At 40.5% G+C, this 22,425-nt stretch overlaps 6 protein-coding genes across 10 annotated transcripts; 3 read left to right on the top strand and 3 right to left on the bottom strand.

Annotated features, from left to right (window-relative positions):
• The first annotated feature begins 172 nt into the window (after positions 1-172).
• On the top strand, positions 173-5,958 carry Xmas (RRM_XMAS2 and SAC3_GANP domain-containing protein xmas). Its single transcript, XM_071715836.1, has 4 exons — positions 173-302; positions 480-4,488; positions 4,571-4,852; positions 4,974-5,958. Exons 2-4 carry the CDS (start codon positions 494-496, stop codon positions 5,554-5,556), a joined length of 4,860 nt encoding a protein of 1,619 aa, XP_071571937.1. The 5' UTR covers positions 173-302; positions 480-493; the 3' UTR covers positions 5,557-5,958.
• Positions 5,959-6,102: 144 nt separating this feature from the next.
• Heix (UbiA prenyltransferase domain-containing heix) lies at positions 6,103-9,827 on the bottom strand. 2 transcript variants are annotated; one of them, XM_071715840.1, is made up of 2 exons: positions 9,586-9,827; positions 6,103-9,043 (listed from the first exon to the last, which is right to left on the bottom strand). In XM_071715840.1, the coding sequence occupies exon 2, from the start codon at positions 9,026-9,028 to the stop codon at positions 7,991-7,993; it is 1,038 nt and encodes a 345-aa protein (XP_071571941.1). In that variant the 5' UTR covers positions 9,029-9,043; positions 9,586-9,827; the 3' UTR covers positions 6,103-7,990. The 2 variants fall into 2 exon arrangements, with proteins under 2 accessions (XP_071571941.1, XP_071571942.1); XM_071715841.1 differs by lacking the exon at positions 9,586-9,827 and adding an exon at positions 9,273-9,507.
• Positions 9,828-9,939: 112 nt separating this feature from the next.
• On the top strand, positions 9,940-12,258 carry LOC139778084 (uncharacterized). Of its 3 annotated transcripts, none has more exons than XM_071715849.1 (4): positions 9,940-10,086; positions 10,975-11,217; positions 11,303-11,572; positions 11,941-12,258. In XM_071715849.1, the coding sequence occupies exons 2-4, from the start codon at positions 11,003-11,005 to the stop codon at positions 12,143-12,145; spliced, it is 690 nt and encodes a 229-aa protein (XP_071571950.1). In that variant the 5' UTR covers positions 9,940-10,086; positions 10,975-11,002; the 3' UTR covers positions 12,146-12,258. The 3 variants fall into 3 exon arrangements, with proteins under 3 accessions (XP_071571950.1, XP_071571949.1, XP_071571948.1); XM_071715848.1 differs by having other exon boundaries at positions 9,945-10,086; positions 10,944-11,217; XM_071715847.1 differs by lacking the exon at positions 9,940-10,086 and adding an exon at positions 10,512-10,574 and having other exon boundaries at positions 10,719-11,217.
• Positions 12,259-12,518: 260 nt separating this feature from the next.
• On the top strand, positions 12,519-15,068 carry Pus10 (Pseudouridine synthase 10). The gene is made up of 7 exons (XM_071715839.1): positions 12,519-12,848; positions 13,079-13,183; positions 13,273-13,580; positions 13,730-13,932; positions 14,001-14,126; positions 14,217-14,409; positions 14,569-15,068. The coding sequence occupies exons 1-7, from the start codon at positions 12,708-12,710 to the stop codon at positions 14,996-14,998; spliced, it is 1,506 nt and encodes a 501-aa protein (XP_071571940.1). The 5' UTR covers positions 12,519-12,707; the 3' UTR covers positions 14,999-15,068.
• Positions 14,126-17,657, bottom strand: Aurb (aurora B). The gene is made up of 7 exons (XM_071715843.1): positions 17,005-17,657; positions 16,544-16,685; positions 16,106-16,297; positions 15,883-16,017; positions 15,658-15,816; positions 15,283-15,514; positions 14,126-15,209 (listed from the first exon to the last, which is right to left on the bottom strand). Exons 2-7 carry the CDS (start codon positions 16,651-16,653, stop codon positions 15,111-15,113), a joined length of 927 nt encoding a protein of 308 aa, XP_071571944.1. The 5' UTR covers positions 16,654-16,685; positions 17,005-17,657; the 3' UTR covers positions 14,126-15,110.
• A 70-nt stretch (positions 17,658-17,727) lies between these two features.
• On the bottom strand, positions 17,728-22,407 carry Alphasnap (Alpha-soluble NSF attachment protein). Of its 2 annotated transcripts, none has more exons than XM_071715844.1 (5): positions 22,166-22,407; positions 21,398-21,594; positions 21,037-21,302; positions 20,751-20,924; positions 17,728-20,646 (listed from the first exon to the last, which is right to left on the bottom strand). In XM_071715844.1, exons 1-5 carry the CDS (start codon positions 22,255-22,257, stop codon positions 20,497-20,499), a joined length of 879 nt encoding a protein of 292 aa, XP_071571945.1. In that variant the 5' UTR covers positions 22,258-22,407; the 3' UTR covers positions 17,728-20,496. The 2 variants fall into 2 exon arrangements, with proteins under 2 accessions (XP_071571945.1, XP_071571946.1); XM_071715845.1 differs by lacking the exon at positions 22,166-22,407 and adding an exon at positions 21,807-22,016.
• Between the last annotated feature and the right edge of the window lie 18 nt (positions 22,408-22,425).

Genomic DNA, 22,425 nt, shown 5'->3' with positions numbered 1-22,425 from the left:
AAGAACTACGACCATGTCGCAAATTCAAATTAAATCTCGCGGGTTTCTTTATCGCACGGCGCACGCCTGACCGAACGCGTTCCAAAATTCATCGAAAAGAGGACTTTTTGGCCGCGAGGGCGCGAGCTCGTCGATGTGACGTCACAGGTGACGTCACAACTCACAACGTTCAGTCGTTTCGTGACTTTCATGTAAAACAGGTTAGTGTTTTGAATGCGCGCGGAAACGTAGGTTATCTTGCGCCTGGTGTTAATAATTGTTTTACTCGAAAGGGTTGGTTGGGACTGTTAACCCGGACACAGGTTAGTAGATTCACGATCCTTAATTAATCCCGTCTGAGACGCATTTAACAATATTTCGACGAGATTCCGTTCGAGAGTATAACACCCGCAAATGTTAAATCGTATCTACTTTTATTTCGATACACGGTATTCCCGTCATTCATATATTGACGTTGATATTTATGTGATTATTCGCAGAAATTCCGGGCGAGATGGATGATGAAATGGACGTCGATGTTTCGAGAGCGGGCACAGCCTCGAACTCCTTCGTGTTCTCCAAGCCGAGTGCCGTGTCGGATCTTCCAAGGATTGTCAGTTTCGGCGTAGGATCAGATCATGTCTTCGACACTCATTTCAATAAGAAGAATGTTTTTACTTTCGCCGCGCCCACGATAGTGTCCCGACACGATCAGAGTCGCGCCAGTCTGTGGGCCAGTAAACCCGACAAACAATATAAACCGAGAATCTCTAGGATCACGTACAAGCCCACGGTCAACGTGTTCGCTAATGCTCTCAAGGACACGGGGGCGTTCGAACAGCTGAAGAAGAATTCCAGGTCGCGCGTTACCAAAGTCAACGTGGACAACTCGATAACGTGCTCTGACGTGCCCAAAGCCCTTCTGACTAAAGCGGCAGCGAAGGAATACTTTACGAAGTATGGAAATATCGTGAAGATAACTATTCGTCCGAAGAAGCACGTAATCACGGTGGTTTACACGACGAAGGTAGAGGCGAGCTCCGCGTATTACGGCAGTGGCGAGCACAAGGGTGAGAAGTTTCACGTAGAATGGACAAAGCTGGAGTCAGCGGCAAAAACGACGACCAAGAAGAAGGATTTGCAGCGAAACATAGTGGCGAATCTACTTAAAGCGTCCGACGACGAGATTAAATCGGAATTAGAAGCCATGGCGACTGTGGAGTATAATTTGCATCCTGCCAAAGGGAACGAGCTACCCGACGTGGGCGCGTTGCTTCCGTTGAAGACCAAAGCGTCGGGAGGGAAAGCGGCGCTGCCGCATGAGAAAGCTGCGGCGAAGTTGGAAAAAGCCGCTGCGAAAGTCGAAAAGCACGATACCGAGAATCAGATATCTAAAGTCTTGCCCAACACAACCATGGAAGAGCTGCAGAACATAATACATCAAGCTGCTCTTACAGCCGAAGAAAAGTACAAGGTGTTGGAGGCTAGAGACCGTCTCATGAGACTGAAGCGGGTCAAGCCAGCCTCGCTCGCGATGGCTAAGATGACCAACGGCACTTGCCCCGATATGTGCCCGGAGAAGGAACGTCTGATGCGCGAGTCGCAGAGGCAGGTCGCGCCGTACGAGCTGCTGGAGGGGAACGAGTACAGGATAAATCACGCGACTGCCGTGAAGCAATATTCGAGATCCTCCGCGGATCAGGAGGAGCCGATGCCCCATGAACTGAGGCCGGTGAGATCCTTGAAGATGACCATGAGCTATCTGCTTCACGAGTTAGTGGATCTCTGCGAGCAGGAAGGAACGAACCTAGCCGAATGGTATCATTTCCTCTGGGACAGGACTAGAGGAATCAGGAAGGACATTACGCATCAGGAGCTATGTTGCGAGGAGAGCGTCGAGCTGATCGAGCAGTGCGCCAGATTTCACATAGTATGCTCGGAGAGGCTCTGCGCGGAGGACGCGTCCGTGTTCGACAAGAAGATCAACTCGGAGAACTTGACCAAGTGTCTGCAGACTTTGAAGTACATGTATCACGACTTGAGGGTGAAAGGTATCACTTGCGAAAACGAGCCCGAATTCAGGGCGTACGTTGTCCTGCTGAACTTGAACAACGGTAACTTTCTGTACGACTTACAGCAGTTGCCGAAGACCGTGCAAAATTCGCCGGAGGTCCAGTTTGCGATCAAGGTATATTTCTCGTTGGAGTCGAATAACTATTACAAATTTTTCAAGCTTGTTCGAGAGACGACTTACTTGAACGCCTGCATCCTGTTAAGGTACTTCAACCAAGTCAGACTGCGAGCTCTTTCGATAATGATAAAGGCGTACTGCAGGAGTACCTCGACTACTTTCCCGTTGTACGAGTTTATAGACATCCTTGGTTTCGAGGACGAAAACGAAGCTGTATATTTCTGCGTGCAAGCGGGATTGAATCTGTCGAATGACGAAATGCATATTCTCTTAAATCGTCAGAGCTTCAGCATGCCATCTAGTATCCAGCAGGGTAGGGCTTGCAATTTAATAGAGTCCAAGAGAGTCGTCTTAAATTTTACCATCGGACAATGCATCGCCGGTAAAAGAATGCCAGATAAGACTTATAAGAATCACAAGCCGCACAATAGTTTCGACGCGCACGGCTATCTGATGTCGCAGTCCCTCAACGCCGCCGATCAAAATTCCGATGCCTCTTCCGCGGGACGGCACGATCCGTACGAATTCGTGGAGAAGGAGACGAGGAGGGTACCGAAGCTGACATCGATCCGGGATCAGAGAGCCGTCAGGGACCTTCGTTCTGCGCAGATTCGAAAGCAGCCGGCAAACGACGAGGCGGACGCATTTAAACGGGCGTCAATTCCCGACTCGGTCACCTCGGGCATCTCTAAAACAGATACACTCGTCGAGCACAAGCCGAAGGAATCGAATGTATTTGAGAGCAAGGCTCAAGCTGGCGCATCGGCAAAAGTAACTTCCGAGAAACAGTCCGACAACCGAGGTGCGACCAGCGAGCAACGCGGAGACGCTGCTGCAACTGATGAGAAACAACAGTCAGTGATGTTTGGTAGCGACAGTACTCTCGGTGATAATCAATTTGCCGGAAATCTTTCCGTGTTCTCCAAACCGGAAACGTCACGTAATGCAGAACCGGTCCCACCATTCGCGATGGCCATAAACAAGAGCATCTTCTCCGGCGTGGAGCTGGGAAATATGTTTACGAGGAACGTCGCGCCTTCTTCCTCCATGATATTCGTTAACAAACATTTTTTCGCCCAACAATCGTTCACAGATAAGACGACGAAGGCGCGAGGTGTCTTCCATAAGAAGGAACAAAATACTCAGGAGGAAGCGATGTCGGAGGCCGAGAGAGCTAAGCTGGAGAAGCTGGAGCACGAGAGGAGAATGCAACAGGTCGAGGAGCAGTCGGAAGAGATTTACAACAGCTTGCACGCGGAGGTCACGCACGAGCTCTGCTCGGCCATCGCGAGACAGGAGATCGACAGGCTGGAGATGTACGACACGCTGAGCAGGAGAATCCTCTCGGACATGATCGGCGAAGTGACTCACGAGATGTGCGACGCAACGTTGACCGCGGAGATCGAGCAGGAACGGAAGTTACAGGCGATGTTGCTGCGAATTAAGAACCAAGTGATCGTTAAATACATAAACATCTGGAGGCGGTACGTGTCGAGGAAGAAGCGGCAGAGAGCGGCGTTGGAAGACACGCCGGTTTGGCTGCAGAAGCACTCCGTGGAGGAAACCGCGCGGATGCTGTACACCAAGGGCCAGGAGGTCGTGATACGGAATATGCGCAAACGGCGAAGCGAACCGGAGGACGTCGCGCCCGGCACGGCGGAGACTCTCGCGCCGATCGAGGTCGTCGCGTACGCCGGTATCAAGGAGAACGCACGATCGTTGGATACCGATCCCCTGCCCAACGTGTACTGGAAACTCGTCATCTCCTGGCCGGACTTGGCTAACAAGCCGGTCTTGTGGTATCACAAGAAGGTGATGAACGAATACTTGTATCCCAACGATTTTACGATGAACCCCATGGTGAAGATCTACCGGCCAAATCCCTATGAGACTCTGCACGTTTGCGTAAGGCACTTCGAGGGTCTGATCAGCGAGCGCCACTTGGTCGGCACTGATGCGCTTCTGTTCATCGCCGACGCCTCGGAGAACTACAAGTCTGTCGCGAAACGCTTAACGAGGACAGTATTGTCGCGGCATAAACTGATGCCAGTGCCCCTGGCCTTTATCGTCCTGGGTAACGGGGACCTGGAGAATCAGAACGACAGTATCGTCTCGGACTTGGAATCCCTCCTGGAATCTGGCTACGTATCTGAATACACGATCATGTATGAGGAGAATCTGTCCGCGAAAATTATCTTAAATTTGACGCAAAGCGCAGTTTTATGGTTGACGATGAACAAATCACCACCGAATCCGCTGGAAATGGATTACCTGTGTAATGTATACGACATTTGTTTGTCCGAAGAGTTGTGGTTGAGGTAAGATTCTTCCCCTCTACTTGTATATTCTTACCTGATTATATATTCCAACGATTATATATTCTACTATTATAATTTACAGGATACTGGGTGATTCTATGTTCAATAAACAATTGTCAAATGCGTTAACGGACCCCAACTTCGTAATCGATTTGCACAATGAGGCTGTAAATCACTTGATAGACATAATCTTAGATCCAGAATCCATGTTATACACGAATTTCGCGCCTGAGTTAAAGAAATTCCTTAAGAGCAGCGATATCGTGCCATGCAGTTACGAATATTTCACAGAGTCGTGGAAACGAGACGAATACAGAGCAAAATTAGAGATCGCGATGAATGGTTTTGTGCTACCACCATGGAAGTAAGTGATGGAAGTCGATGTAATTGTTAATTATATCAATATATCTGTATGTAACAAAACACATAGCTGTATATTTTTCAGCGCTTTGTTATTCACGTCGCTTATTTTCTCGTTTTTATAGTGCACCATGGCCAATAACGGACATACAGGATCTACGACGGCACATTATGAATTATTGCAGGGAGGTGCTGTCCGACTCGAACTGTAATATCGTATTTTGCGATATATTGAGCAACCTGTTCCTCACCTCGGGCAGCTTGCAAGTAACCAGCTTCGTACACATACTGCTACACGTGGTCAAGGAGAAGGTGCGTCTTCTGGACGAGGATCAAATGGTCATTTATAACAGAAATCACATCAAGCATTTCCGGACTTTACCGTGGTGGTTCAAATCCAACGTACTGACAGAATTTATGGTACACGAATTAAACTCGGATGATGACGTCACGTTAAACGGGCCGGCGAGGAAACGAAGGAAGTTCGATAAATCGGGAAACGATTTGGATGATAGCGCGTTGGACGAGGAGTTCGGTTTACTAGCGGAGTTTTGCGAGAGCACCAAGGCTCGCGTCATGGAGGTGCACTCCGTGTCCGTGGAAGTAGAAAACCGCTTGCAGGCGCAACAATTGGAGAACGCGTTATTGGAGGACAGACTGAAGAACGCTTTGCTCGACGAGATGGACTTGACAGTGGAAGGCGTATAAGTTTTTCCCCTTTAACCGTATGATGATTTTAATAGTATCTTTTGTATTATCTTATAGTATATTTTGTATTATTATTTTATATTATCACGTTATATACAATACGTTATATACAACATGCATTATATTTATATATTGACATGCGACGATTTACCTTGAAACAATTGTTTTCCAGTCAAATATATCTCAGTGTGTATAACATTTGAAATATATTTGTAAATAATTGAAAGGAATACTATTAAATCGCTGCTACGATCTTAAATGTTATTAAATTGTATGTTATAGGACCATAAAAATAGAGCTAGTCATTAATTTATTTTTCGTAACTTAATTGTCTCGTATATTATATACAATATGTAATTCATAGAATTGTATGATTTGGAAAATATATATTTTTTAACAAAACCATCGCTTTTCCACGATCTTAAAGGTATTGTCACTTGATATTGTACATTCACAACACAGTTAAATTCTCATAGAGAAGACAAGAAAAAGAAACTTCTTCAGAAGAAAATAATGAATATTCTGGAAGAATCAGTGTCATGAAAATATATTAAAATTATTTATTGAATTAGTCACACAAATTTTTTTTCTGCTTCTCCTCTATTCGTATATCTTTCTTTGAATCGTATTGCACATTCTTTTCCCACTCCTCTCGATATGATAAATTTTCTTATTATATACGTTGAAAATGTATGCGCCTTCAAAGAGAGATATTTAATATAGGATATTTTATAACGAAAGATGTTAATAAATTTATTATCGATGAACTGAGATCAAATAATGCTATAATACAAGGTTTCGTGACATTATGTACAGAATATAATACAAATTGACATATTTTGCTTTCTCGTAAAAAAATTTTGTATAACAATTTTATACATGTATAATCATATAAAATCTGAAAACCTGTTTTAAATTAATGTTACGATAACTCCTGTATTACTAAAATTGTTCATTTTTGCGCTACTCACAGAACACATTTACAGTTCCTCTTATATTTCATTGTTAATCGATTATCGGATAGATCCAGGTAAAAGCAAACTATGCATTTTTCACTTGGTGAAAATACATGTATTTTAAAATACTACGTATTTCCGCTATGCTTTTGATTTATTCCTAATTCGAGTCTCTATTTAGGAAATAAATATTACAACCGTAGCTTCTTATAGCATTTAAACAAACAGTGATATTACGATATCTGTTCTATTGACATCTGACATGTCTAAAGATTATGTACGTTATTGATGCATATCTGAATCATTAGTGGAGAAGGTTTAATTTGTCGAGTAAAAATAAAACGATTAAGTTGAACATAACATGTCATCGAAAATGTAACATACGACATTGCGATGCTCATGAGATATCACTCTGTTAAAACTATTATACGCGTAAGTTACAACATAAATAGTGCAAACATGCGAACAGTTGCATAACGAAATTCATGCGCGTATACCTCATTCGTGTAACCGAATACGCAGACTATGGATATTCGCAAATATTTCGCAAAGTATTTCTTGAAATATATCTTAAAATAAATACACAAAAGTCTGTTTCAAGAAGTTTAATTTTGAGGAATTTATATATAAAAGATAATTTTAAATAAATTATAAGATAAATTTAGTTGACTTTTAAGTGAAAATGAGAAAGAACAAACGAAGGGCTATTATTATATACCTTCGTTTCTTCAAGTTCTGACATCCGCGAGAATGATATTTTTATCTTATTATAAAAAGTAATGATACAGTGCGCTGTATGAAATAATATTCAAGATCAAGTCACGGGGACCTAATTTTGTGACAAACACTTCGAAAATGATATGAATAAAGTTTGTACTTGAGGCGAATGTGACATGAATATCTTTGACAAACGAGTTATATCTTCTTTTTTACTTGTGCTAAATATAATTTGAGAGTGATGAATTTTGAGGGCTCAGGGATTTTGATACAATTATCAAATTTGTCAGTTAACAACAAGCTGCCGATACATGTATCGATGAAGTCTAACTTCATCAAGAATGTCAATCTTGGATTACCCTTGCAGATAATGGCTGCGTTCAGCAGAGAAAACTGCTTCGCAACTGCTGTAAAATTTGTGAATCTGATCGGTGTATGCTTTTAATTTTGGCTGAAGCTAAGAGTATACACCATGTACGAATTCACGAATCTTACAAACATGTTGCAAAACAGGTTTCTCTGCTGTGAATGGAGCCAATAAAAACAATCATATCTCCATTATGTTACGTTACGATATGACGCAGAGTTATATTGAACGTAGTTAATAAATAAAAATAAATTAAGAGAAGTAATTTTCTTTTACGTTTTCTTCGCTTGTCTAAAAAGGTGTACCTTTAATTGCAAATCTGGATAAGATCTCATTGAGAAAAGTATCACCAGGTTACTGAACAGGAAGAGTAATCCAGGACGATGCGAATAATTTACAGATAAGGAAGCGAACCGACGAGCCAACAAGCGCCAACATACAAAATACCTAGAAACATATTTAATCTGGCTGTCTGTTTAGGCACATTTTGAATTCTATGCGGATTGCGGAATTCCTTCTCTATTTTAAAGGCGGTCGGTAGAGTGACCACTGGCAGTAAAAACCAGATGGAATATCTGAACGCCAATACTATAAGAATTATGTACGGTGTAAACAGTAAAAAAGCATATAAAACGTGAGACGCGGTACGACCTATCAAGATAGCTAGCGTTACGATCCCGGCCTTCTTGTCGCTCTCCATGTCCCTCGTGTTATTACTGTGCAAAATAGCCTCGGTATTTAAGGCGAGCGGTATCGCGTAATAAATTGTTCCTAATTCAACGTAACCGGTTTGCGCCATAAACGCAAATAAAACTGAGATTGGACCGAATATGACTAAGATAAGTACATCGCCCAGTGCGATATATTTAAATCCTATGCCTCCTGTGTAGAGAAAGGAGGAGGACAAACCTCCGAAGTACACAAGAGCCAGATGCTCCATCTTCGCGGGAGAGATGATCGCCAGGAGGACAAATCCCAAGCAGCCTAGCGCGTACAGGGATTCCCCTAATCTCACTAAACTGTCTTTGGACAGTAACTCATCTACCAGTATTCTGTCGTCGCTTTTTCTGCTATCGACGCCCTTCACGTAGTCAAAGTATGTGTTCACTACATTACCAGCGCCGTGTACGCAAAGTACTATGCATACAGTTAGGAGCAGCGATATCATACTGAAACTCCCGACGCCTGATCGATACGCGAGCATCGATCCGAGAAACGTTGGCATCAGCGACGCGCTCAGCGACCACGGTCGGACTGCCAGGATGTACGACGACCAATTCATTAAATTAGAATCCGAGGCCGACGTTGACGCCGGTGCCGCCGGTGCCGCCGGTGCCGCCGAGGATGAAGGGGAGGACGAGTGATGTAAATTATTCCCCATCGAGCTGTCTTCTATCTGCTCAGTCAGATTCTGAACGCCGTTGGACATCATGTTTCGTATACAGTACTGAAAAAAAGAAAATAGCGTTGGCTACTGGTTGGGGCTGGAGTCGACGGATCGTCAAAAAACCGTCGAAAACCGAATCAAAATAATAAACTTCTCACAAGTCCGGATATGTCGAACAAGCGTCTTAACAATATATTATAACATTTTGACAATACATCCTTCGCGAGTGTAACTTTTAAGGATTCGCCCTCAGCGCGTTAATACGAAATAAAAAGAGAAAGGTGATTACCGCTCGATACTAATCGTTCGACGTCACGATACTCAAGATCCAGTGTCATCATACTTAACGGTACCCTAACTCCACGACGCTTACGCATCGCGCCGCACGTACGTTTCCACGTGTAACTTCCTTAAGTCGGGCGATCAAGCGTCAAGAGAGAGAAAGAGAGAGAGAGAGAGAGATGCGAGGACGAGGGAACCGAAGGGTGTGTTGTGGAGATTTCGGGACGACAGACGGCGGTATACCCTCTAAAAACAGAGGGCTGTCACCTCGACGTGCGTTCCCGAAACGCGCCGCCGAGAAAGGGCAAAAAAAAACCCACCTGAGATTCCTTCGGAGACAGACACGGGCGAAGTTAGGTTAGGACCAAGACGCTGTCCGTCGCAACTCGTATAACGTTTCGTTCTTCGCGCGCGTGCTGGAGCATCATATAATCGTTCGCCGCCACGTCGGTGCTCGCACGGACGGCATTAGGACGCGAGTGCGCGATGCTCCGGACGATCCTCCTCTTTCCTCCACTTTCTCCTCTCTCCTTTAATGTGCCCGTAAATGCATACCTGTTGGGACACGGCGAGTCTGTTCACTCTGTTCGTCTTTAGTTACACCATTGTCGCGGTCTCTGCACTCGAGATGGAACAGCGTTTTTCACGGCGAGACGGAAGGAAGGCGAAGAAAAGGGATTGAAAGTCTGAAAAATGTGGATTAAAATGAAAGAATATACCCAACGATTCTAGGCTTCTCTCAATTGGAATCACTGATGTAAGAAAACGCGTTCTGTGTGCCAGGAACGCTAAAAACCGACCATATGAATACCGATTTAAAGGTGAGTATATATAAGTGCGCAGCGTATTGAGTATCCAGAAATTCTCTACCTAGCCAATCAACGTGTTTGAAAAATTAGTACGATTCATACGACAAATGAAATGATAGTTTTTGGGGTTAGGAAATCTGTCAGACCGACGTTGTAGGATATTAAAACGAGTAGAGTAGGAATAGAATACAATTTCAAGCTTAATTTACGTTTGTTAAAATATATATGACTTTCTACTGGCTTTTAATTCAGGTACATTGTTTTTCATATATTTATATTTGTATATTGTTGTACCCCTACCCGGGAAAAATTAAAAAAATTTGTAAACATATATGTGGCCGGGTGGGAGACAAAACTCCCCACTCCCCACTCCGCTGAAGATATAACCTAACCCAATCCAACCTATCGTGACATTAATCAATGTTGCTTATTAAAAGATGACAATTTAGCGGAGTGGCGGGCGAAGCCCGCAAGTATACTTGAAAATTTTGTTTATTAAGGCCCAGTTTCACAGTGGCCAGTTAGCTTAACTAGTAGTTAATTCTCACTCTCCGTCTCTTTCTAACCTTTGAGGTTAGAAAGAGACAGAGAGTGAGAATTAACTACTAGTTAAGCTAACTGGCCACTGTGAAACTGGGCCTAAGTATACTAACAAGAATCATTTTTAAATGATTACACATTTCAAATTTCGCGCACTTTTACGCCACTGCGCGTGCTTTCATGTACGCTGTCGATACGGCAGATTTCCTAACCCCAAAACTGTTGTTTTTTTTTAGCAATTTATAACATTTGTCCTACTTGACAGCGACGATTTTAACTTTTACATTCGTGTTTTACGCACCAAAATACACAATACTGTAAAATTTCAGCCAAATCGATGAGAAAGCTTCTCTCCTTCAGATTTATTCAATTCATCGTTTTATGAGAGATGGAGAAATTGCGTTCCTCGAACAGGATAGTCGACATATCCGAGCCGATATTGGCGGAGGACAGTACGTTTACCGCAATAGCGTTATCGTTGAACGCGGTGTTGGAACAATTGGGCGAGAGTGCCAAACACCACGATTACCTTGTTGCCCTGCTGCTCGTTCTGTTGGCGGAATCCGGATTTGGTATTCTGTCTGCTTCCGACACACCGAAATGGTACTGTATACAACTTGTAGAATATAATATAAATATTGTTTTTTTAATATTAATTTACTTATTAATTTGCATGTGTTATTTACAGGGAGAGAAATACAAGATTAGTTTATATACCCGCGAATTGGAAGTCGCAAGAAACAGGCGTATACGAGATATATTTCACGTTGCGTAACGTAGATTACATTAGATCGAAATTAGTCGTGATACCTTTCGGCGATAAATTGATACTCAATATAGTGTCAAATGTAGAAAAAAGAAGGGTTTACAGCATGGTTGTACAGACGTTGAAGCATGTGAATCTATATACGAATAATTTGTGTCTTCGGTACATGAATCTCAAGGAGATATCACACAGGTACGAATGATATATGATTTTATTTATTGTGCGAAGCATTCTTATTATTTGAATCTCTGTACTCCGAGTCGTGAAATGTCACAAGTTATTACCCAGTCATCTTGGGATTTGTTTTTGCTATTACTATATATTTGTCCTGTTATTGCATTATGTACAAACATACACACCTACATACTTTACTTATTTACTTATTTCATTACATAGGTAATAGGAACCTTACTAGTGTCATCTATGTATATAATTTCTTTTTTCTCTTTAAGCTTATATACATGTATATATCTCTTTTAATAAGTTTATACTATAAATTTTCTCTTTGCATACTCAATTGAGTATCAAGTAATGGGTTTCTTACGAGATTAATTTTTCAGGTTTAAGGACACATTAGCCATACCTTTGCGCAGAGACATATTATTAGCATCAAATTCAATGGGTCCCAATTTGGAGAGCCTACCATTAGAATTACGTTCGGAAATTGCAGATAAACTTGAGGAACTTCATATTAAGGAACTTCGTAAATCTTATTTATTAAGGCAATTCTATCGCCGCTTAATGCCATTGAAGAAGTACGAATGACTATGATTTAAGACCGTTAAAGATCTTTATATAAAATATATGTAAAACATAAAAAGAGAAGCTGTAAGTTTCTACTGTAATATCTTTGTGAAATATATTATTTTGATTCTTAATTGGGAATGTGTTTTATTTTTCTCTTATTTTTTTAATTAAATAGCAATGTTTCAGCAATTATTGAAAATTCTATAATTTAATATTACATTTAAAAAACGCAAGGAAAGGTAAAATTCTTTATTTTAAAAATCGTTACATGAATTACTGTATTAACGTCTCCTAATTATTCTTTTATTGACGAGACGATGATCCTTTGAATTGTTCGAATAAATGAGATTACAAAGTGATGGCGAGAATTACTGTTTGAGGTTATGTAATTCGAACGACCGATTTTTTGAGGTTAAGCGAGCGAGCCTAGCAAGTGGCTGTCGAAAACCGCGAGTCTGGCATCCTTGCTAGCAAACACAAATGACTCTTTGAGGTTATGCGGTGCCAGAAAATGATCTTTCGATTTTAAATACTGATCGTAAATCACGATATTGAAGAGTTTATTAAATTTCGATTCAAGATGAACGCTGTTACGACAGAGGAAGAGAAAAAAATCATCCACTTTTTAAAATCCCAAGGCTGCTGTTTGAGATGTTGCTTTCGTTTCGTTGGATACCGTACGTCGGAATGTTATTGCAAACCTTTCGAATTTGCGGCACAGGTAAGATTGTTTTAAAAAGACGTCGGATGTCAATCTCAATAAATAATTCATTCAAATTTATAACATCGGCATTGTCATAATATTTAAATAAATCTGAAGCAAAAACTGTATTGCAATAAATTTGTATAATGTTAATTTAGATTTAAAAAAAACATTGTAAAAGAGTAGCTTTATTGCCAAGATAAACTTGGTCTGACAAGTACTTAATCATATTTTAATATTTATTGCAGCCGAGTTATGCTGATATAAGAGATGATGCTTCTGTGGAAGAAGCACCTTGCATCGCATGCTTAGGAGTGCTTCAAGATAAGGCACAAGAAAACATTGTTTCAAAAGTAAAGTGTTAACAATATGTATAGCTCTATATACGGTCTATTTAGCCTGATATTTCTGACGTTTTGTTGATACCTTCAATTGTATGCAGATAGCGGAGAAAGTAAAGGAGAAAGATTATGATTGTACGACTTTCACTTGCGCATTGACCGTTCCCGTATCGGTGAAGCTCAGAGAACACGTACTGTACGCTTACATGTCTAAGGAGACAGATATTCACGAATCTGTCTTGAGCACTCTTCGAACAAGGTTACAGAGTGTCAAAGATATTTGGAAATCGTTTATGATTCCCCAACTCGAACAGGCTATGGGAAAACGTGCCGATCTGTCGACACCGTCGCCCTTTCTCATCGAGATCTTCCTGACCTACGCCGATGACGAAGTAATATTTAAAAAGTTGTAAGCATTTTTTCAAGAATTCGTATAATTTAAAACAAAACTGTGATACTAACAACTATGTTATTACCGACATAGGAGATATTTTGTAGATAAAAGAAAATTACTTTCTATAAACGCATCTCGAGAACTTCTTCCGTTTCCACTTGCAGAATGAAACCTCAGGGAGGCGGCGATAGGCAGAAAAAGAGAAAATGCAACGATAACAAATTTAGTAGGAAGAACGTTGATACTTTGCTGACTGAGATGACGGATGAGCAACTCGTGCGACACTTTACGATCTCGCAAATCGCACCAAAAACGTTCGTTCGTGTTGACGATATCTTATGTTCTCACAGCAGTGTCTTCATAGGAGGTACCGACGTCTTGAATGATACCAGAATAACGCACCGCGAGATTTCTTATAAAATTTCAGAATTTCAGGACGTTACAACAAACTCTCCAGGAAACTTAGTCAGACACCATGGTTCATAAACGGTGAGAAGAAGGTGGAAACCTCGGTGCAAGATCTGCTCGGCAATCCCATCGCAGAAATTGTGAAGACAGAATGTACGTTTTGACTGTATTTGTTCATGTTATTATAGCATGTATATATTTTTTTTTTTACAACGAAGCTATGAAACGTTTATGTTCGCGTAGCGATAAAATTTTTATCGTCAGGAAGAGAAGACGTCGACGTCAGAAACATATACAATGGCCGACCATTCGCTGTTGAGTTATTGAATCCTCGCATGACGAATATCACTAACGAGCTTTTGACACGTCTAACCGATAGCATAAATCAGTCGACTAAGCAGGTTCAAATAACATCGAGCTTAAAGGTTCTTTCAAGGTACGTTTTTAAAATTTAATTAAAGTAATGAGATTAGAATACAATGTAGTATAAAGTTAAATAATAAATGATAAGCATAATCGTTGACGAATAAGTAATTTGAATTAAAAAAAATTCAATTTAATAAGAAAATTATATCGAATATATACGCGCTCCTAGGTTCGATTTAAAGAAGCTTAAGGAAGGTGAGAACGTTAAAACGAAGTTTTATCGAGCGCTGTGCATCTGTCGAGGCGCGAGTGGCGATTTACCGCAGTTGGAGCATCTGAATAAGCTGAAAAACGTCAGAATTATTCAGAGGACACCGGTGAGAGTGTTGCATAGGCGGCCATTGAGTCCGCGAACGCGTATCATTTACGAGATGCGCGTGCGTTGGGCGAAACCACACGAGCTGAAGGAGTTGCATACCGCTACCGAGAGTACCGACGCGTTTTTCGTTCTCGACGTCAAGACGCAAGCGGGTACATACGTGAAAGAATTCGTGCACGGAGATTTCGGTAGGACCAAGCCGAGCCTGGGCGATTTTCTTAACACCGAAGTGGACATTGTCGCATTGGACGTCACGGGTATCAACTTAAAGTGGCCGTAACACGAGTCTAGGTCGGCATTGCGTCTAACTTATAAAAAAAGGGACTACAATAAAAGTATCGAACATAAAACATGCGTTGTCGAGTCGATAAAGAACAATATCCTTCTTGCGTTTAAGCTTTTCGTTTAGGTGAATTTTTGTGTTCTACGATCCAGGGATGTCTCTTAACTGCAGCCAAGGAAATTCGCTCCGAACTTTGTTTCTTGATCAACTGCGAGAATAAATTTATAAATTAAAAATCTTTATTATGCGTATTCTAATACAGAGATGTAAAGCATAAGTACCTTGGATATAAGGTCTTTGGCTGGAGGTTTGATCTGTTCCGGCCACTGTATACTTATAGTCTTTATCTTCGCGTACGTTTCTTGGGTGGAACCGCTTAAGAAAGGCGGCTGCCCCGTGAGGAACTCGTAACAGAGAATTCCTAAGCACCAATGGTCAACGTAGAAATCATAAGCTTGGCCCATTATCATCTCTGGTGGCAAATAATCCAATGTTCCGCACAATGTGTCTCGTCTGAAAGAATAGATTTCAATCTAATCGTTTCGAAGCGAAATTAAATTGTTAAACAATCTCCTTGAAATTATAATAATGTTGCATAAAATAACTAGCTGTTAAAAAATGAAAAAATGGTTTTGAATCATGGGTTTTGTGCTTACTTCGAGGACGGCGCGTGCACGGACCATCCAAAGTCTGCGAGCTTTATATCTCCGTTATACGTAAGTAACAAATTCTCAGGTTTTATGTCTCTGTGAATCACATTGTTCCTGTGACAATACTCCAAAGCGTCGGCCACTTGGTAAGTATATTTGGCAGACCTGAAACGTTTGAATAGTTCTTAAACATTATAAAACAACAGTGGGCGTAGGATTACAAATGCGTACAAGTGCTCGCTGAATCTCTCGTTTGGCTGACGTTTTAATTCCTTGTACAATTCACCTCTCGCAGCAAATTCCAATACCAGATAGATCCTCTTGTTATCATGGAAATACGTTAACAGCTGAAGAATATGCGGATGTCTAGAAATAATGTGCGAGTAAGAGGATATTTATGTGAGTGAAAAATATTGAATGTTTTTCGGGAACATGGAGTATACTGGATGCATACCTCAAATGCGACTGTATTTCAATTTCTCGCATTACTTGCTTCTCCACGCGTCCCTTTACCAATTCAACTTTGTACAACGTCTTCAGGGCAACCATATACTGAGTAGTTTTCTCCCTGGCCAGATACACGCGACCGAATTTTCCTCTTCCTAATGGTGAGCCGATTTCAAAATCTTCTAAGCTCCATTGATAACTATTTAATACATAGCACAAACTGTATAAACATTTGGAAGCACACTTCCCTGACAGAGTCAAGTTTTTAATGTCTCATTCTAGATAATTCAATAAACAAATTTAAAATAACACAACTGATTGACGGTATACACATTTAATATAAAGATATTTAATACTTAAAAATCCTATCCTATGTTGATTATTTATTAATAATTTTATATAATCTTATATGATATTAAATGCAACTATGTTTATATTTGTGTACCTCCTGCTCCTGTTGCTAACATGCTCCAGCATCTTACTCGTCGTGCTTTTAATAACTTCTTTATATTCAGCAGACATGGTCGATGGTAAGAATTTAAGCATATAGTCCATTATGGGCAATATATTACACGATATCTATGTTACTGAAAAAATATGATACAATATGTAAAAAAAAAACTGCCAATTTATTTCTATTAAATCATATTTAATAAAAAACAGATCCATTATTGCAATAAAAAAGATTATTGGAGTCCTTTCACAACGGACGTTTTCTCTTGCTGAATTGACTGCACTAGATCGGAGTTCATCTTTTTTACTCCACATTGGACGGAAAAACGATAAACTCTGAACTAGTGCAGCCAGTTCAGCAATAGAAAACAGATCCAAGCATTTGTCAGCATTTATACTATCGTCCAGAGTTCTCTAACAAGAGGGTTCTTAACAACATTATTATTCACTCACATTAAATTGAAATATACAAACGTTGATGCACAGCCTTGAGATGCAATAAGCGCGTTGAAAAACACCAAAAAAAGCTCATTCAACTCGTCACGAGCGAATTCCAATAACACGGTTCGCGAGACAGCCAGTAACTGACGCGACACGTGTTTCCCTCGCATTTGAATTTTCAAGGTTCGGCAGGGGAACAACGGTGACCCCTCGCGGAGCAGCCGCGAACTATGCATTTGTAATCATTTGTAATTTTTTTCATTCACGCCCGGAATACGCAGAAATGTAATCGCGACATGTAATGAATAATAACATCTGCGAATTTAGGAAGCAATTTTCGAAAAAATGAACAAAATTGAAAAAAGATTTTGCTAATTTAATAATAATTAATGTGTGCGTTCAAAAACTCATCAAAAATAAGTGTTTCAAGTTTCCCGCTGCGATTGCATTCCAAAACTGAAAAAGTTTATTTCAGCTTCCGGAACTGCGTCCCGAAACTCATCGAAAAGGGATAAATATTACAATTTTCCCGCGCATAATAAAATTATGCGCGGGATGCCATTAGAATATAGCGCTCTTTTGTTATATATGGACTTTGTACATTTGCAAATGATGATTATCGATAAGATAATCTAGTAAAATGTTTCCTCGCTTACCACTTTGCTAAAAAATTCTTATAAAAAAAGAACAAATATCTCAATGTAAATTCTTCTAATAACGAAAATTCGTACAAAATAAATTGGATTACATTTATTTATTTGAAAATTATCGCTATTATATTCCTAAAATGATACATGTAATCGTTTCAGCATATACTGAAATTAAAATCGACTGTTTTAATATCCTCAGAATATCGTATAAATGTGATGTTTCCTTTGCAATAGCATACTTCTTCTCCTATTCTACATATGTGATGGTAGTTATTAGGCGTATTATTTTCTAACAAAGTTCTATGTAGAATTTTTAAATGTATTGTTACGTTGGGCAAAATTTAATCGCTATGTATACTTCATTTCTTAGCAGAATGTACTAAATACTATCAACTGGTTATACATTCGAGTGTTACAAGTAAAATTCAACTTATCATTTGTATATATAGCAAGTACAAATACAAACGAGAAGATATATACAAGCAAATAAATTAATCGTTTCGTATAAAAAAAAGAAGAGAAACGCAGGATTTTATCTCGTCGCAATTACATCTGTAATTACAAATTATACTCCGTTTGCGCGCGCTATATCGCCTTACAGGAATTGGCAAAAATAAAAATTAACAATATAGTCCAACATACAGACGTATATAAATACAAGTAACAACATTTCATAACATACGGTGAAATATATAAAACATATATATATATACACGACGTAATCCTGTCCAATATAAATTTCAATATAAATTATATAGAATAAATTCTATCTAATAATAAGTTCCTCAATCTGTTAACGCACGTAACAATCACTGTAAACTAAATATATCATCACGTTTACGCAAGATAAATCATAGTATTTTAGTTCTCCGGTTTTACATCGACTTGTGTCATTCCAACAGACTATAAAACGTTACACGGTGCCTTCCTAAAGATACGTATGGAAGCGATACGACATTATTAACTGTACGGGGAATAAAATGAGATATCGATGCATACTCATCGATCTTTGTCACTTATAGACAAGGTAGATTATTACGTTGATAGCGCGAGTAACATTGCGAAAAACGTCGCCTTTTATCACGCAGGTTCTCATATCAGACAAGATTATCCGAATGTATCGTCTGGCTTCCATCTCGTTTCTTCCGGAAAACAATGTGCACTGCGGGTGTAGAATTTGAAATTTTTATTATACGTGTGTCCTCATTTTTTTTCTCTTTTTTTTCATATAAGTATACATATGCTTACGCTAGGTGCATGTTCCGTTTAATCGCGTGCATGCAGATAATCCTTTCTATTCCTAGTTAACAGCGGAATTGTATTATGTTACTGAAATATCGTATCAATATATATATGTATATTATTTATATACGATGCTCTTATATAAAATGCGAAGATTCTTAATGCGACCGTTGTTAAATCAATTTCGAGCGTTCGCTAAATTATAGATCTACGCTTGGGTATGGTGTCCCCTCGCAGTTATGACAATAATATATTCCAGACTTTTTGTAACATTAAAATGTAACATTAAAATTATCGATTGCACCAATTATAAATTGATACGAGTCATAAGAACGAATGCGCGGTAGCAACAAATAACGTGAAAAGAACGTAAGAGAAGTCTGCGTACACAAATTTCGCAAACGCAATCGTTATGGTATTCCAACTGTAAATGCACTTCGCGATCGTGTTCCCTATCCGCTTGTCTCTCTCTTTTTTTTTGTTTCTGTAGGAGTACGCTTATCCGTAGGCGATAAGTACTAATTAGATTAGATATAGCACTACATTATTGCAGAAAACATTGTGTAACGGGTATATCGACGTGTAATTTTTAGCTCGATATTAGGAAGGAATATGTATCGTGTTACGCTAATAGTAATCGCTCGGCTTAAAGCTGTAAACCTATACAAACAAGTAGCAGCCGTATTTTCAAGTCAAACGAACGCAAGAAACAGAAAGGACCAAGGGGAGAAAAGTGGAGAAGGAAGAAGAAAAAAGAGAGAATTATGAACTGTACCAATTAAACGTACACTACATTCGTTACCTTAATACTTTGGCAGTGCAAGAGTGACAAATGATGACGGTCATATTTGATCGTCATAATTCCTTCGCCGTAAACTATCGGAAAAAAAAGAGGAAAGAACAGAAGTGAAATCGTATTAACAGTCGTATTTTAAAGAAACAAAGGAAAGTTATTCTTTGAATAAATATAAATTATATACATCGAAATAATGTACAATACTTGCTCCTTGCTTTATTAAACTAGAGAACATAATTAAGAAGCGTTTGTTGTTAAATTATCCTGAGGTAGGAAAGAACAAGAAATTTGTCGATTCAGTATTGTTTGTAGTCTATTATTTAAGCTTTTAAACCTAAAGTCTATAATAATCTTGGTTAATTTGTAGTAAGAATATCGATTTTTGAAAGGAAGAGATTTACAAAGTACACAAAGTAAGAGAAATAAAGACCGTAGGCTCTATTACTTTACAACAACAAAAAAAACAACGACATTCTCGGTGTAATACTCGCCAATATCTGACAGTAAGGCTGTGTATTTAATTAATAAAAAATAATCATGAGGATTACGACGTTCGAAATAATCGTCTCTCACATTCTTGCATACCGTGATTCTCCATGTGACTTCATGGATACGCTAACGATTTAAAAGATGTAGTAAATAAGGTAAATAAGAAAAATTGCACGAGGGATCAATGATAATACGGGCCAATTACATCTAAATATAAAAATGAAACTACTTTATAGTTTCCACTGAAAATAGAGCGTGACTCAATAACGAATACGCATGGTCTGGGAATATCGTTGCCAGATAATAACGCAAGTAGGGCGCAACTGATCAGCGTAGATCCGGATTATCATGAATTTGCTTTTTTATACGTAACAATACTGTCGTGTACCACTGATCCAATCTTGAAATTGAATCGTATTCCTTCACCACTTCTGTGTAACCTTCTAGATTCTGATCCTCCAAATGCTCTATCAACGTCTACAGAATGTACAATATTCAACAAGTTATCAAATAGTATATATATATATATGTAAAAAAAAGAGATGATCAGGCGACAAAGTTAACTTAACGTGGACACGTACCTTTACCAGTTTGTATTCTCTAGAATCTTGAAAAGCGGGATACTGCTCCTGATAACGCTCGATCGCGTGCTGGGCGTTTAACGAGTCCACGCACAAGTGGCACAACGCAGCGCGGAAGAAGTATTCCTTGGCGCTGTATTTTAGTAAAGAACTTTCTAATGACCCGGAAGCGACCTGTAATATGAAATGACAAGATTCAAACATCCGCATTCGGATTATTCAATGAACTATTGATGTTTACAACGCGCTGTCGCGCACGTATGCGAGAGATGCCTTCGATTTTTACCTGCTCATAGATCCGAATGGCTTTGTCGTAATTCTCAAGTTGCGCGGCGTACTGCGCGACTTTCAGGAGACACTTGTTCGCGGAGGAGTTACTTTCCTCGCCGCGGAAATAGTCCGCGGCCTGCTCGTAGTGGTGCACCGCGCGCTCCAGGTCGACCGCCTCGCTCTCGTAGATCTCGGCTATACTTTGATGATGCTTGGCTGCCATCGTAAAACGACCCATGTCGGTATAAATCTCGATGGCTTTCAACAGGCAGCTGATCGCCTCTGTAAGGACGAAAAAGCAAGGATACGTTACATTAATTTCGGATACCTTAATGCAGATTCTCCACGATTCAATCAAACTTATTCTCATAAGTTACCATTTGTATCGGATTTCTTGAAGCAATTGGCAGCGTCTACGTAATTACTAGCCGCGTCGTGACGACTACCCGCCTTCGCGTGTAACTCCCCCGCGTCATAAAACGCCTTCCCCGCCGAACTCCACTTCTTTGCCATCTTGAACATGTTCGCCGCCCGTTGGTAACATTCCACCGCTTCCTCGACCTTCGACGAGCTCCTGCAAAATTGAACATTGCCTCGTGTTACAATGCAAGGTACAACGACACCGACGCGGTGGACTTTGGTATCCTTCGACGACACAATGGGTGCTTTTTTCCATTGTTAGTGACACAAGTCGACACAAACGTCAGCTATCTTTCTTGGCATTTAATGAGTGACAAAGACAGAACGAGACTTGTGTCGACTTGTGTGTCAGTAAATGGAAAGCACCCAATATCGGTCGAAACGAGACTGTTCGATGAAGGGATTGAGAGGATCGCGATTTCCAGAGAAACAGCACGAACGGACGGTTTTACAGATCCTACGGACAGCGATACCGTTCACAGATGTCACGCATTGACACATGTCCGCGGCGTTGTACGCGCGTACGGGGGGGATGTCGCGCGACGTCGGAACACGACGTAAAAACGGAGTCGCAATAACGCGCACCGAGGACGTCGTGCGGTTCGCGACCCGCGATCGAACGACGCGGGATGGTAGCGCAGGGGCGGAGGGGGGGGGAAGGGAGAATAGCGAAGGTACACGCGCTCGCGATCGGGCGAGTTCAAGTGACAAATCGATCGTCTCACCCGAACAGGGTGCCGAAGAAGCCCTTCGACGACGACAGCTTCCTCTCGGCCTCCGCCACCAGTTGCAACGCCTTCTGCTCGCTGTCGGCCATCTCGGCGGACGTCGGTCCGATTGTTTTCTTTCCTTTCCCCCGTTATACGAAGCCCCTCTCAGGCCCGATTCATCGACTGCAAACTGCAAGTCAATAGATTTTCACCTGATCTCGCCGACGCGTACCCCCCGCGACCTCGCGACGTCACTAGGCCTAGGCTCCAAGGCT

Source organism: Temnothorax nylanderi, unplaced genomic scaffold, assembly GCF_030848795.1.
Source record: "Temnothorax nylanderi isolate EJ_2023f unplaced genomic scaffold, tnyl_v1.0 TNYL_tig0172_pilon, whole genome shotgun sequence".
NCBI classification, from domain to species: Eukaryota; Metazoa; Arthropoda; class Insecta; order Hymenoptera; family Formicidae; genus Temnothorax; species Temnothorax nylanderi.
This window is presented reverse-complemented; position numbering and strand designations above follow the sequence as displayed.